Source organism: Symphalangus syndactylus, chromosome 19 (genome assembly GCF_028878055.3).
Source record: "Symphalangus syndactylus isolate Jambi chromosome 19, NHGRI_mSymSyn1-v2.1_pri, whole genome shotgun sequence".
Lineage (NCBI taxonomy): Eukaryota > Metazoa > Chordata > Mammalia > Primates > Hylobatidae > Symphalangus > Symphalangus syndactylus.
This window is the reverse complement of record NC_072434.2, coordinates 69,163,197-69,177,834: the sequence shown is the minus strand read 5'-3', so window position 1 is coordinate 69,177,834 and position 14,638 is coordinate 69,163,197. Positions and strand designations below refer to the sequence as shown.

At 44.5% G+C, this 14,638-nt stretch overlaps 1 protein-coding gene across 5 annotated transcripts in view; it reads left to right on the top strand.

The window, feature by feature from the left end:
• The window catches only part of NVL (nuclear VCP like), a 108,066-nt gene that overhangs the window by 71,798 nt on the left and 21,630 nt on the right, over positions 1–14,638 (top strand). For all 5 annotated transcript variants that reach the window (XM_055233805.2, XM_055233806.2, XM_063613364.1 and 2 more), the window contains one exon: positions 6,663–6,769. In XM_055233805.2, coding sequence (XP_055089780.1) covers positions 6,663–6,769 — 107 coding nt within the window. The remainder of the gene's footprint in view (positions 1–6,662; positions 6,770–14,638) is intronic.

The window sequence follows — 14,638 nt, the reverse complement described above, 5'->3', positions numbered from 1 at the left end:
ACTTTGGGAGGCTGAGGCGGGTGGATCACGAGGTCAGGAGATCGAGACCACGGTGAAACTCCGTCTCTACTAAAAATACAAAAAAATTAGCCGGGCGTGGTGGCGGGCGCCTGTAGTCCCAGCTACTCGGAGAGGCTGAGGCAGGAGAATGGCGTGAACCCGGGAGGCGGAGCTTGCAGTGAGCCGAGATTGCGCCACTGCACTCCAGCCTGGGTGACAGAGCAAGACTCCGTCTCAAAAAAAAAAAAAAAAAAAAAAAAAATACATGGAATCTTGCCGGAGCCTTTGGTGAAGTGTAGTTTAAGTCATCTAATACTAAAATTTATATAAAGTGTCCAGAATGCCTTTTACTATAAATAACTTATTAAAATAATAAACTGCATAATATTAAGTGTGATATTTGTCAGAGATGTTAAGTGATTATAGGACTCCCAAACTAAGAATGCGTTCTAATTATCATCCATATGCCCCTTTACTTTGGGGCATGTAGAACTGGCTTTAAGATTTGTTTTTGTGGGGAGTTTTTTGTGGGTTTTATTTTTTTATTTGTTTATTTTTTTAGGTGGAGCCTCACCCTGTTGCCCAGGCTGGAGTGCAGAAGCACAGTCTTGGCTCACTGCAACCTCCACTTCCCAGGTTCAAGCGATTCTCCTGCCTCAGCCTCCCGAGTAGCTGGGATTGCAGGCGCAACACCATGCTCAGCTAATTTTTTTTATTTTCAGTAGAGACGGGGTTTTACCACGTTGGCCAGGCTGGTCTCGAACTCCTGACCTCAAGTGATCCACCCGCCTCAGCCTCCCAAAGTGCTGGGATTACAGGCGTGAGCCTCCATGCCTGGCGTGTATTTATGTGTTTAAATTAAAAGATGTTTCGACGGCATGGTAATTGGCATAGAGCTGAGACAGATAGATAAAAGAACAGAAAAAAAATCCAGAAATATTCCTGTGCATATCTAGATAGTTGATGTTTTTAAAAAGCACAAAGACAACGCGGTGGAGAATGGATAGTCTTTCAACAATGGTACTGCAGCAACTGAATATCCATATGCAAAAAGAAAAATTAATTCATACCTTTTACCACATACAAAAAATAACTCAAAATGGATCAAAGACCATTGAAAACAACATTATAAAACTCTTGGAAGAAAACATTGGAGAAATTTTTTTCTACCTTGAATTAAGCAAAGATTTCCTATATGACATTAAAAGCACAAACCATAAAAGAACAAATAGATAAACCGAACTATTCTTCAAAAAGTGCCAATAAGCCAGGTACAGTGGTACACACCTGTAAACCCCGCTACTCAGGAGACTGAGGTGGAAGGATCCCTTGAGCTCAGCAGTTCGAGGCCAGCCTGGGCAGCATAGTGAGACCCAGTCTCTTAAAAAAATGCAAATAAGAAAATACAAAGATAAACCACAGACTAGGAGAAAATATTTGCAAAGCATATATCTGATAAAGGATTAAAAACTACACCATTTTAGGCCAGGCACGGTGGCTCACGCCTGTAATCCTAGCACTTTGGGAGGCCAAGGCAGGCGGATCACAAGGTCAGGAGATCGAGACCAACCTGGCTAACATGGTGAAACCCCATGTCTACTAAAAATACAAAAAAAATTAGCCGAGCGTGGTGGCGGGCATCTGTAGTCCTAGCTACTCTGGAGGCTGAGGCAGGAGAATGGCAAGAACCCGGGAGGCAGAGCTTGCCGTGAGTTAAGATCGCACCTGCCGACAGAGTGAGACTCTGTCTCAGGAAAAAATACAAAAACAAAAACCCTACACCATTTTGGGTTGGGCGCAGTGGCTCACGCCTGTAATCCCAGCACTTTGGGAGGCCGAGGCAGGCGGATCACGAGGTCCGGAGATCGAGACCATCCTCGCCAACATGGTGAAACCCCGTCTCTACTAAAAATACAAAAAGTAGCTGAGGCGTGGTGGTGCATGCCTGTAATCCCAGCTACTTGGGAGGCTGAGGCAGGAGAACCGCTTGAACCTGGGAGTTGAGGTTTCAGTGAGCCGAGATCATGCCACTGCACTGCAGCCTGGCGACAGAGACTCCGTCTCAAAAAAAAAAAATCTGCACCATATTAAAAGTGGCCGAAAGGTACTTTAAAATTGCAAAGAAAGTAGATTTTAAGTGATCTACCACAAAAAAAGTAATAAGAATATGAGGTAATGCGTGTGTCAATTGTCTCAACTTGGCCATTCCATGGTGTATACACATTTTAAAAACACATGTTGGCCAGGCACAGTGGTTCACACCTGTAATCCTACCACTCTGGGAGGCCGAGATGAGCAGATCACCTGAGGTTGGGAGTTCAAGACCAGCCTGACCAACATGGAGAAACTCCATTTCTACTAAAAATATATTAAAAAAAAAAAAATTAGCCGGGCGTGGTGGCACATGCCTGTAATCCCAGCTATTCGGGAGGCTGAGGCAGGAGAATCACTTGAATCCGGGAGGTGGAGGTTGCGGTGAGCTGAGATTGCGCCATTGCACTCCAGCCTGGACAACAAGAGCAAAACGCCATCTCAAAAAAAAAAAAAAAAAAAAAAAAAAAAAAAAAAAAGGCTGGGCGCTGTGGCTCACACCTGTAATCCCAGCACTTTGGGAGGCCAAGGCAGGTGGATCACGAAGTCAGGAGTTCGAGACCAGCCTGACCGACATGGTGAAACCCCATCTCTACTAAAAATACAAAAGTTAGCCTAGCATGGTGGTGGTCACCTGTAATCCCAGCTGCTCAGAAGGCTAAGGCAGGAGAATCAACTTGAACCCAGGAGGCAGAGGTTTCAGTGAGCTGAGATTATGCCAGTGCACTCCAGCCTGGGTGACAGAGTGAGACTCCATCTCAAAACAAAAAAAAAAAAACAACATGTTGTACAACCTAAATATATCCCATTTTTCTTTGTCAGTCTACAAAATTATTTAATCAACTTTAAACATAAAAATGACCAAAAGATTTGTACAGTTGCTTCACCATAGGAGGTGTACAAATGGCAAATAAACTCATGAAAAATGCTTCACACCATTAGTCACTAGGGAAATGCAAATTAAAGCCACAGTAAGCACCACAAACCTTAGAATAACTAAGAAAGATTGAAAAGACTGGCTGTGCCAAATGTTGGCAAGGATATGGAGGAACTGGAACTTTTATACACTGCTGATGGGAATGTAATGGTAAGAGTAGTTTGGAAAACAGTTTGGCAATTTCTTTTTTTTTTTTTTTTTTTTTTTGAGACAGAGTCTTGCTCTGTCCCAAGGCTGGAGTGCAGTGGCCTGATCTCGGCTCACTGCAACCTCCGCCTCCCAGGTTCAAGTGATTCTCCTGCCTCAGCCTTCCAGGTAGCTGGGATTACAGACATGTGCCACCACGCCCAGCTACTTTTTGTATTTTTAGTAGAGATGGGATTTCACCATGTTGGCCAGGCTGGTCTCAATCTCTTGACCTCGTGATCCTCCTGCCTCGGCCTCCCAAAGTGCTGAGATTACAGGCATGAGCCACTCCACCTGGCCAGCAATTTCTTAAAAGTTAAGCATATACCTACAGTTTGATACGGCCATACTACTGGTATCTTACACTTAGGTAATTTACTGAAGAGAAATGAAAGCATATACAGCCCGGGAGACATGGCTCACGCCTGTAATCCCAGCACTTTGGGAGGCTGAGGCGGGTGGATCATGAGGTCAGGAGCTCAAGACCAGCCTGGCCAAGATGATGAAACCCCGTCTCTACTAAAAATAGAAAACTTAGCCGGGCATGGGGGGCGGTGGGGCACACCTGTAATCTCAGCTACTTGGGAGGCTGATGCAGAGAATTGCTTGAACCCAGGAGGCAGAGGTTGCAATGAGCCCAGATTGCCCCACCGCACTTTAGCCTGGGTGACAGAGCGAGACGATGTCCAAAAAAAAAAAAAAATATATATACAAAGACTTGTACAAGAAAATTACTGACACATGAAACAACTTGGGTGAAACCCAAAATGATTATGTTGCATGAAAGCAGAGTACATATTGTATAATTCCACTTATATAAAACTTTAGAAAATGCAAACTAATCTATAGTGCCAAAACAGATAGGTGGCTGCCTAAGGATAAAGGAGAGCAGGGAAGGGCATGAGAGAAAGGTTACAAAGGAGTCCTCAATAAATTAAGAGTGCAAAGGGATTCTGAGACATGAATATTTGACAACCTCTGCCCTGTAGAGTCAGAAGAACCTTAGGCTTGTTGAATCATGCTCTAGTATGCTATTGAAAGTGTTATGCAGTAATATGCCTTCCTATTTCCAAGTATGGAATCCTAGCATTCCAAGAGAGAATTCCAACAATGTGCTGAATAGTGATGAAACCATTGAATAATAAGTAGATGGGTTCCATAAGGTGGTTAAAGAACAACATCTAACAGGTTTGGAATTTTAGCTAAAAAGGGAATAATAATAATTTACCTCTTTGTAGAGGAGTACATCATTGGTTAAGTCTTAGTAGGTTTATTAGAAACGTGAATCTCATTAATTATAGCCTGTGTCTGAACATTGTGAGCTATAAGAACCCTCTTATTAATGGTTAAGGGACTGTTGGAAATGATTTGATTTTATTAAAAATGAGGTCTTTGTGGAGGAGTCAGGAATGGTCAAAATGAGCTTCAGGTGTGGGGCTTGCTCTGTGCTCCTGATACCAAGGGTCTGGCAAGCACAAAGGAAGGTGAGAGAGTTTATTTGGGGAGACTCAAGGAAAACTTCCTGAAAGAGGTGTCCTTTGAGAATTCCCACAGGTATAAATGAGGAGGGAGGCACTTCAGGGAAGGGAACCACTGAGAGCACAGAGAAGGCATGAAGCTTCTGGATTGTTTAGGGAACAGCAAGAGATCTGATGTAAACAGGGTGTGGGAGTTGGAAGAATGTGTAGGAAGAATAAAACCAGAAAGGAAGATGGTCAGATCCTAAAGGGATTTCCTGCCATAGTGACAGCTGGAGGATTCATTCTGCAGTGGGAGCGGAATTTGAGAGAATTGGACGTGTATTTTAGGACAAGAACACTAGCGGCATTGTAAAGAGGCCCAGAGAGAGGAAGTCTAGAGGCAGGACCAGTTAGGAGGACTCACATTTTGCCTTGACTGAGGGTTGACGTAATCAGAGGAATGCTTGATGGAAATTGGTTAGAGGGAAGGAAGAAACCTGCCTGGTATTTGGGAGGTAGGGTGGAGTGGAGTGGTGTGGTGATCATTATCTGAGATAGGGAATCCTGGAAGAAGAGCAGTTTGGGGCCGGAAGGTGGGGTGGACTTTTCATTTTCTTAAGGACATGTTTTGTTTTTTTGTTATTGTTTTTGAGACAGAGTCTTGCTCTGTCGCCCAGGCTGGAGTGCAGTGGCACGATCTCAGCTCCTTGCAGCCTCCGCCTCCCAGGTTCAAGTGATTCTCCTGCCTCAGCCTCCCAAGTAGCTGAGATTACAGGTTTGCACCACCACACCCAGCTAATTTTTTGTTTTTTTTTTAGTAGAGACAGGATTTCACCATGTTGGCCAGGCTGGTTTCAAACTCCTGACCTCAGGTGATCTGCCACCATGCATGGCCAAAGAGATGTATTTTGATGAGCAGAAGCTTTTCATTTAAATAAAATGCAATTTATTAATTTTTTATTTTTTATAAAGAGGTTCTTCTCATCTCATGTTAATTGCTTTGTTTTTTTTGTGTGTTTTTTTTTTTTGGTTTTTTTTGAGACAATATCACTTTGTTGGCCAGGCTGGAGTGCAGTGGCACGATCTCAGCTCACTGCAACCTCCATCTCCCAGGCTCAAGCAATTTTCCTGCCTCAGCCTCCTGAGTAGGTGGGATTACAGGTGTGTGCCATCACATCTGGCTAATTTTTGTATTTTTAGTAGAGACGGGGTTTCACCAATTTGGCCAGGCTGGTCTCGAACTCCTGACCTCAGGTAATCTGCCTGCCTTGGCCTCCCAAAGTGCTGAGATTACAGGTGTGAGCCACTGCGCCCAGTGGTTAATTGCATTTTTTAAAAGATTTTATTTATTTGGTCTGAGCACAGTGGCTCACGTCTGTAATCCCAGCACTTTGGGAGGCCGAGAATGGCGGATTGCTTGCACTCGGGAATTCAAGACTAGCCTGGGCAACATGGCAAAATCCTGTGTCTACTAAAAATAAAAAATTAGCCAGCCAAACATCTTATGTGCTCACTCATAAGTGGGAGCTAAGCAATGAGGACACAAAGCATAAGAATGATACAGTGGACTTTTGCGGACTCAAGGGAAAGAGTGGGAGCGGTTGAGGGATAAAAGACTGCACACTGGGTACAGTATATGCTGCTCCAGTGATGGGTGCACCAAAATCTCAGAAATCACCACCAAATAACTTACTCATGTAACCGAACACCACCTGTTCCCCAAAAACCTATTGAAATAAAAAATAAATTAATTAATTAAGTAAAAGAAAAAAAAATTAGCCAGGCATGGTAGCATGCGTCTATAGTCTTAGCTACTCAGGAGGCTAAGGTGGGAGAATCATCTGAGCCTGGGAAGTCGAGGCTGCAGTGAGCTGAGATCATGCCACTGCACTCCAGCCTGGGAGATGGAACAAGACCCTCTCTCGAAAAAATAAAAAAATAAAAATAAAAGGTTTTATTTAAGACTTTTTTTCTCCCTTCTTCTCTAGATATAATTGACCCTGCAATCCTGCGCCCGGGCCGTCTGGACAAAACACTGTTTGTGGGTTTACCGCCCCCTGCAGATCGCCTTGCCATCTTAAAAACTATCACAAAAGTGAGTAAAGGAAATGGTATATTTTTGTATGTGTTTCTCTTGTTTTAAATAGAGACAGTTATAACAGGTAGTAATTTTGGTTGACTGATTACTTTCTTTTCTGTAACTGTGTTTGCCCAGCCTATATCTCCCAAAGGGAAGGTGAACTGATCTTCAATTATTACTTTAAAATAATTTACATCAGATCATATTTGAAATGGAGTAGAAACTTTTGGAGAAACTGGCACTTTGGGAGCGTGAGGTGAACAGATTTGAGCCCAGGAGTTTGGTACCAGCCTGGGCAATATACTGAGACTGTCTCTACAAAAAATAGAAAAAATTAGCCAGATATGGTGGCACCCACCTGTGGGACCATGTACTCAGAAGGCTTAGGTGGAAGGATTGCTTGAGCCCAGGAGGTCAAGGCTGTAGGGAGCTGTGATCACGCCACTGTACTCCAGCCTGGGCAATAGAGCAAGACCCTATCTTTTTTTTTTTTTTTTTTTTGAGGCGGAGTCTTGCTCTGTCACCCAGGCTGGAGTGCAGTGGCATGATCTTGGCTCACTGAAAGCTCCACCTCCCGGGTTCACACCATTCTCCTGCCTCAGCCTCCCAAGTAGCTGGGACTACAGGCGCTCGCCACCATGCCCAGCTAATTTTTTGTGTTTTTTAGTAGAGACGGGGTTTCACCATGTTAGCCGGGATGGTCTCGATCTCCTGACCTCGTGATCCACCCGCCTCGGCCTCCCAAAGTGCTGGGATTACAGGCGTGAGCCACCGCACCCGGACCCGCAAGACGCTATATTTAAAAATAAATAAATAAGTGGGCCAAACACGTTGGCTCACACCTGTCATCCCAGCACTTTGGGAAGCCAAGGCAGGTGGATTGCTTTGACCTCAGGAGTTCAAGATTAGCCTGGGAAACATGGGGAAACCCCATCTCTACAAAAAATACAAAAATTAGCTGGACTTCAATGGCTCATGCCTGGCTGAGGCTGCAGAATCGCTTGAGCCCAAGAAGTGGAGGTTGCAGTCAGCCAAGATCGCGCCACTGCACTCAAGCCTGGGTAATAGAACAAGACCCTCTCTCAAAAAAAAAAATTGAATGAGTTCTGTCATCCCACTTCTCACTACGTGGAACTAGTTTTTCTGCCCTTCACATATCACATTTTGAGGTCTGTAGAAGTGCTTTGTTTCTACATTTCTATAGCCTTGGGATGGGAGAGGGAGCTAAGCTGGTGGTGTTAACCTTTCTGGGGGTGAAATCACTTGTACCTGGACCCGCTCTGTCCATCCAGTTGGAGATACCTCCCCCATGGGAGCTGTCCCACTCCCATGGGATTGTACCCAGTTCTGTCCAGCTCCCTGGAAAGTGGCATACCTTGGCAGTTCTTCCTGAATCTGCTGAAATCCCTTGATTGTTGTGTGTCTAACTTTTTCTAGAGCTATCTTCTCCTCAGGCCGCTTGTCTCCATCTTGGAATGTTAATAGACATCACAAGATTTTGTTAACTTACCTTCTTTCTTCAATACTCCTTCCCAGGAATAGAGGACTAATTATCAGCCACCTTCAAATTTTCTCTTCGCATCCACTTTTCAACATTTGCAGCATGAAGGTTTACCCCTTTCTTTGGTTGCTACTGGCAAATTGTTTAACTTTTTTTAGTATTCTTTTGATGCTGACAAAGGAAGATTCTGTGATCCTGCTTCACTGGGCCATCATTACTTAAAACCGCCTTTAGCAATGTTCCTAAAAATCACCCAGAGGAGGGAGAACAGGGCAGATGAGAACAGAAGAATGATCATCTTTGTAGGGTAGAAAGATTCTATTGATGCATAGTATGGAAAATAGCTTGGAAGCCAGTAAAGTAAAAGTTATGAAATTAAGCATGTTAGAACTAAGGCAATATGATTGAGAAACATCAGTGAAAAAGAAAAAATAACGAACTAAGGCATTATCACGGGAATAACAAAGATATAGACATGAGAACTGTTTAAAGGTTTTAATTAGTAGGACATTGGATTAACTGTAGAGTTGGGAGTTAAAGGAAAAGGTAGATGAATTTGCAGCTTGTGCAGCTGGTGGCATCCACCAAGATTAGAGGTCTGGGAGATGAGCTATCTGAGTTTCAGGTGCCTGGGCACTATCAAGTGGAAAAGTTAAGCAGGATGTTGGGTCTGTGGTTGGGAGTCCAGGAGAGTCCTCTGGCTGGGCTATAGTTTTGTCTGTCATCAGTCCATAGCTGGTGGTCAAAGCCATGAAAACATGTTGCTTTAGTTTAGTAGTTCTCAACCTAAGGCAATTTTCCCACCACCCCACCTCACGTCCGCAGGGAACATTTGGCAATGTCTAGGGACATTTATTTACCACTACGCAGAGGAGTGATCATGCTGCTAAATATTCCACAGTGCACAGGACAGCCAACAACAAAGAATTATCCAAGGCCAGGCATGGTTACTCAGGCCTGTAATCCCAGCACTTTGGGAGGCTGAGACAGGAGGATCACTTGAGCCCAGGAGTTGGAGACCAGCCTGGGCAACAGAGTGAGACCCTGTCTCTATAAGAAAAAAAATTTTTTTTTTTTTGAGACAGAGTCTCACTCTGTTGCCCAGGCTGGAGTGCAGTGGTGCCACCTCAGTTCACTGCAACCTCCACCTCCCGCATTCAAGTGATTCTCCTGCCTCAACCTCAATTAGTTGGGCATAGTGGCATGCACCTGTAGTCCCAGCTACTTGGTAGGCTGAGGTGGGAGGATGGCTTGACCCCAAGAAGTCGAGGCTGCAGTGTGTCATGATCACATCACTGCACTCCAGCCTGAGCAACAGAGCTGAGACCCTGTCTCAAGGGAAAAAAAAAGAATTATCCAACTCAAAATGTCAGTAATGCCAAGGTTAAGAAACCCTGCTTTGGTTGCATATACTTATTTCTTTGCATCAAACAAGTCTGATGATGACTGCATCATAGTATCTTCTCTCCCTTTCGTTGGCTCTGTTTTTTTTTTTTTTTTTTGACACAGTATGTCAAAAAAAGAGACCCTGTTTGTTGCCCAGGCTGAAGTGCAGTGGCATGATCTCAGCTCACTGCAACCTCCACCTCCTGGGTTCAAGCATATCTCCTACTTCAGCCTCCCCATGTAGCTGGGGCCACAGGTGCATGCCACCACACCCGGCTGATTTTTTTTTGTATTTTTAGTAGAGACAGGGTTTCACCACGTTAGCCAAGCTGGTCTCAAACTCCTGACTTCAAGTGATCCGCCCACCTCGGCCTCCCAAAGTGCTGGGATTACAGGCATGAGCCATCAGGAACTATGTTAGTGAGATTTTGTTTGCTTTGGTCAATGTATGTGGGTGTGTATGTATATACAAAATAAGCACACACATATAATCCAATTTTGTTTCTATGAATTTCCTGTAGTCATGGTGACATAATGATAATGCTTTCACACTTGTCCTTGGGATTTCATGAACTAAAGAGAAAAGTTGAATTGGTATTTATTTCTAGACATGCCAGACATGAGGCATGTAGTATTCAGAGCTTTGTAGATTTGGAACCAGAAGAATGATTGGCTCGTTCTTCCTGCTGTGTTTCATTCAATGTATGGTACTCACACCAGAACAACTTTATACTTCATTCATCTAGAATTTCAGTGCCATTTGCCAAAATCATTAGGCCTCAGACCAAGGGGTAAATATTCGAAGTACCCCACTTCAGCCAGGCACAGTGGCTCATGCCTGTAATCCCAGCACTTTGGGAGGCCGAGGCAGGTGGATCACTTGAAGTCAGGAGTTCAAGACCAGCCTGGCCAACATGGCAAAACACTGTCTCCACAAAAATACAAAGATTAGCTGGGCATGATGGTGTGCTCCTGTAATCCCAGCTACTCAGGAGGCTGAGGCACAAGAATCGCTTGAACCTGGGAGGCGGAGGTTGCAGTGAGCCAAGATTGTGCTCCAGCCTGGGCGACAGAGTAAGACTCTGTCTCAAAAAAAAAAAAAAGTATCCTACTTCGTCAAGAAGTATTTGTTATAAACTAAATACATCCTTGACTGTGTAGAGACTAAGAAACGTAAGACGTTGTCTTACCTATCAGGAGCTTGCCTTCCAGATGATAATAGGAATGTTTATGAAGCAATGACAAATGTATTAATTCATTCCTGAGGAGGGGAAGTAAATAAAGGCTACTGAATAGTGTGGAGATTTCAACTATATTTATAAAGACATACAGTGAAAAACATCAAGAAGGAAATATGCCAACATACAGTGCTTGCCTTTGGGAGATGGCATTATGCGTCATTTTTCCACTGTGTTAGTGCTCTTCAACCAAAGCCCACCAAGAGCACACATGTAGTTGAACAAGTTGGGCTTATTACTCTGTGCAGCGCAGGAGAATGTACTCCATGGGGAACTGAGGGTGTATCTCAGTAAGAGAGTATTAGGACTTAATTGATTTGGGGTTTGTGTTAGATTTGGGAAGGATTTAATAATGGCCTTTGCCCTGAATGGCTGTTAAAAAGCAAGCATAATTCTATAATTGGGTGACTTAATAAATCTTGCCTAAAAGGAAGGAAGACTAGACCAAGGCTGAAACTGTGATTGGCAAAGAAACAGTAGTTATATTAGCTAAGATGGCGGATGTTTGGTCATTTTCGTGTCTTGGACAGTGTTTGTGCTTTGTCCGTGTTCAGACGTCATTACAGAGTGTTCTCATTTCTGTCTTGATCCTTCATGGTCACAGTGTGGCCTTGTCTAATGTCCATATTCTGTGGAATTATTTATGTGTAATAGGAGAGCACCACAGCTTCGCTGTAAGGGCCCAGCCAGCTTGGAGCAACAAGACCTACCTGCTAATATCACCCTATATGTCAGATGTTACTCTACTCACTGCAACCTCCGCCTCCCAGGTTCAAGTGATTCTCCTGCCTCAGCCTCCTGAGTAGCTGGGACTACAGGCATGCGCCACCATACTTAGCTAATTTTTGTAGTTTTAGTAGAGACGGGGTTTTGCCATGTTGGTCAGGCTGGTCTCGATCTCCTGGTCTCAAGTGATCTGCCTGCCTTGGCCTCCCAGAGTATTCATTTGCTTTATATTTTCAGATTTTCTCTCATGACCATATATGTATGTATGTGTTTGGTTTGTCTGTCTGTGTAAAGAATAGTCATCTGGCCTGGAGTGGTGGCTCAAGCTTGTAATCCCAGCACTTTGGGAGGCTGAGGCAGGCGGATCACCTGAGGTCAGGAGTTGGAGACCGGCCTGACCATCATGGAGAAACCCCGTCTCTACTAAAAATACAAAATTAGGGGGACATAGTGGTGGATGCCTGTAATCCCAGCTACTCAGGAGGCTGAGGCATGAGAATAGCTTGAACCTGGGAGGCAGAGGTTGTGGTGAGCTGAGATCGTGCTATTGCACTCCACCCTGGGCAACAAGAGCAAAACTCTGTCTCCAAAAAAAAAAAAAAGTCATCTGACATAAATGCGGTGGGTAACAGAGAGGAGCCCTGCAGCTTCCAAGCACAAAGTTGTGAATATGGAAGAAGAAAAAAAAACAAAAAAGACATTTCAATAGAGGTCAACTTTGGCTGGGCATGGTGGCTCACACCTGTAATCCCAGCACTTTGGGAGGCCAAGGTGGACGGATCCCGCCTCCTAAGTAGCTGGGATTACAGGCACATGCCACCACGCCCGGCTAATTTTTGTATTTTTAGAGAAATGAGGTTTCACCATGTTGGCCAGGCTGGTCTGGAACTCCTGACCTGGTGATCCGCCCACCTCAGCCTCTCAAAGTGCTGGGATTACAGGTGTGAGCCACCATGCCGGGCCAAAAGCAACTTTTGTAGATTGTGGTTTAAACTGCTGCATAGTCAGTCCTCAGCCTCTGTCTGTGCCAACGGCAGAAGGGCTTTTGTTAGTTTATTCTCTTTGACTTGAGAGTGCATTTTTGCTCCAATTCTGACTGTGTCCTATTCTAAGACTTGGAACCTCGTTGGGCAGAGCTGCCCAGGAGGAGCAGGACCCACATGCAGCCTCCCTGTGCCCTGTCTGCCTGCGTCGGCCTGTTGCCCTCTCAAGAGAGCTGTTAGCAGTGCAATTTCACATCCTTATCTTACCTCATCCTTCAGAGGTCATGAATGTTTTTGTTTAAAAAACTTTGTTGATGGCTAAAGCAGGGCAGAGTGAGAGGAAGAGGAAGCACAATATCTAATTTCAGAGAGGAGAAGTCACAAGGCAGACTTCCTGCCCATGTATGTTCTTTGTAAGTCAACAGAAAATGAGGAAAATTGGCATTTTTAATGTTTACCCTTTCTATTTCAGTTTGCTGGCTTTTGACTTTAATTCTCCAGATTGTTTTATATACAGTTTTCTCTTTCTCCTATTAACATCTGAAATATTATAAGGAGATTAGAATAAAGATCTTTAGTCCTGTTCTTAAAAGTCTGAAAAAAATTTGTGAGTCAAAGCAACTTCTTCATATCTTTTGGGATCTAAGTTTTGTAAAAGAAGAGCGAGTGGGCCAGGTACAGTGGCTCACGCCTGTAATTCCAGCACTTTGGGAGGCCGAGGTGGGTGGATCACAAGGTCAGGAGTTCAAGACCAGCCTGGCCAATATGGTAAAAACCCGTCTCTACTAAAAATATAAAAATTAGCTGGGCGTGGTGGCGGGCGCCTGTAGTCCCGGCTACTCAGGAGGCTGAGGCAGCAGAATCACTTGAATCCAAGAGGCGGGGGTTGCAGTGAGCCGAGATTGCACCACTGCACTCCAGCCTGGGCAACAGAGTGAGACTCCGTCTCAAAAAAAAAAAAAAAAAAATTGAGACCAGCCTGAGCAACATGGTGAAACCCGTCTCTACTAAAAATACAAAAATTAGCCGGGCGTGGTGGCACGCGCCTGTAGTCCTAGCTACTCAGGAGGCTGAAGCAAAAGAATCGCTTGAACCTGAGAGAGGTGGAGGTTGCAGTGAGCCGAGATCACACCACTGCACTCCAGCCCGGGCAACAGAGGGAGACTCCACCTCAAATAAAAAAGAGAGAGCCATATACTACTTTTTTATATTTTTTATTTGGTATTTCTGGTGATGATGTGGTGATAAGAGGTCTATCACTAAAAGCTTCCTGAGAAGTAGAATTTTTTTTTTTTTTTTTGAGACGGAGTTTTGCTCTTGTCGCCCAGGCTGGAGTGCAGTGGTGCGATCTCAGCTCACTACAACCTCTGCCTCCTGGGTTCAAGTGATTCTCCTGCCTCAGCCTCCCAAGTAGCTGAGATTACAGGTGTCTGCCACCACGCCCAGCTAATTTTGTATTTTTAGTAGAGATGGGGCTTCTCCATGTTGGCCAGGCTGGTCTCAAGCTTCCGACCTCACATGATCCACCCTCCTTGGCCTCCCAAAGTGCTGGGATGACAGACATGAGCCACCACGCCCGGCCCCAAAATTTTTTTTTCATAACTTCTACTTCCTTTTAAGTGTCATTAAAATGTCTCAGAAAACCAGAAACATTATTTGAGATCTGCCAAATACTTTCAGATAATATATAGTCTTTAAAAGAGTGACAAGGCCGGGTGCGGTGGCTCATGCCTGTAATCCAGCACTTTGGGAGACTGAGGCAGGCGAATCATGAGGTCAGGAGTTCGAGACCTACTTGGCCAAAATGGCAAAATCCCGTCTCTACTAAAAATACAAACATTAGCCGGGTGTAGTGGCAGGTGCCTGTAGTCCCAGCTATTTGGGAGGCTGAGGCAGGAGAATCTCTTGAACCCGGGAGGTGGAGGTTGCAGTGAGCTGAGATCGCACTACTGCATTCCAGCCTGAGCAACAGAGCGAGACCTCATCTCAAAGAAAAAAAAAAAGTATGACCTAAGAATACCTGATATAATAATAGCTAACATTTATTAAG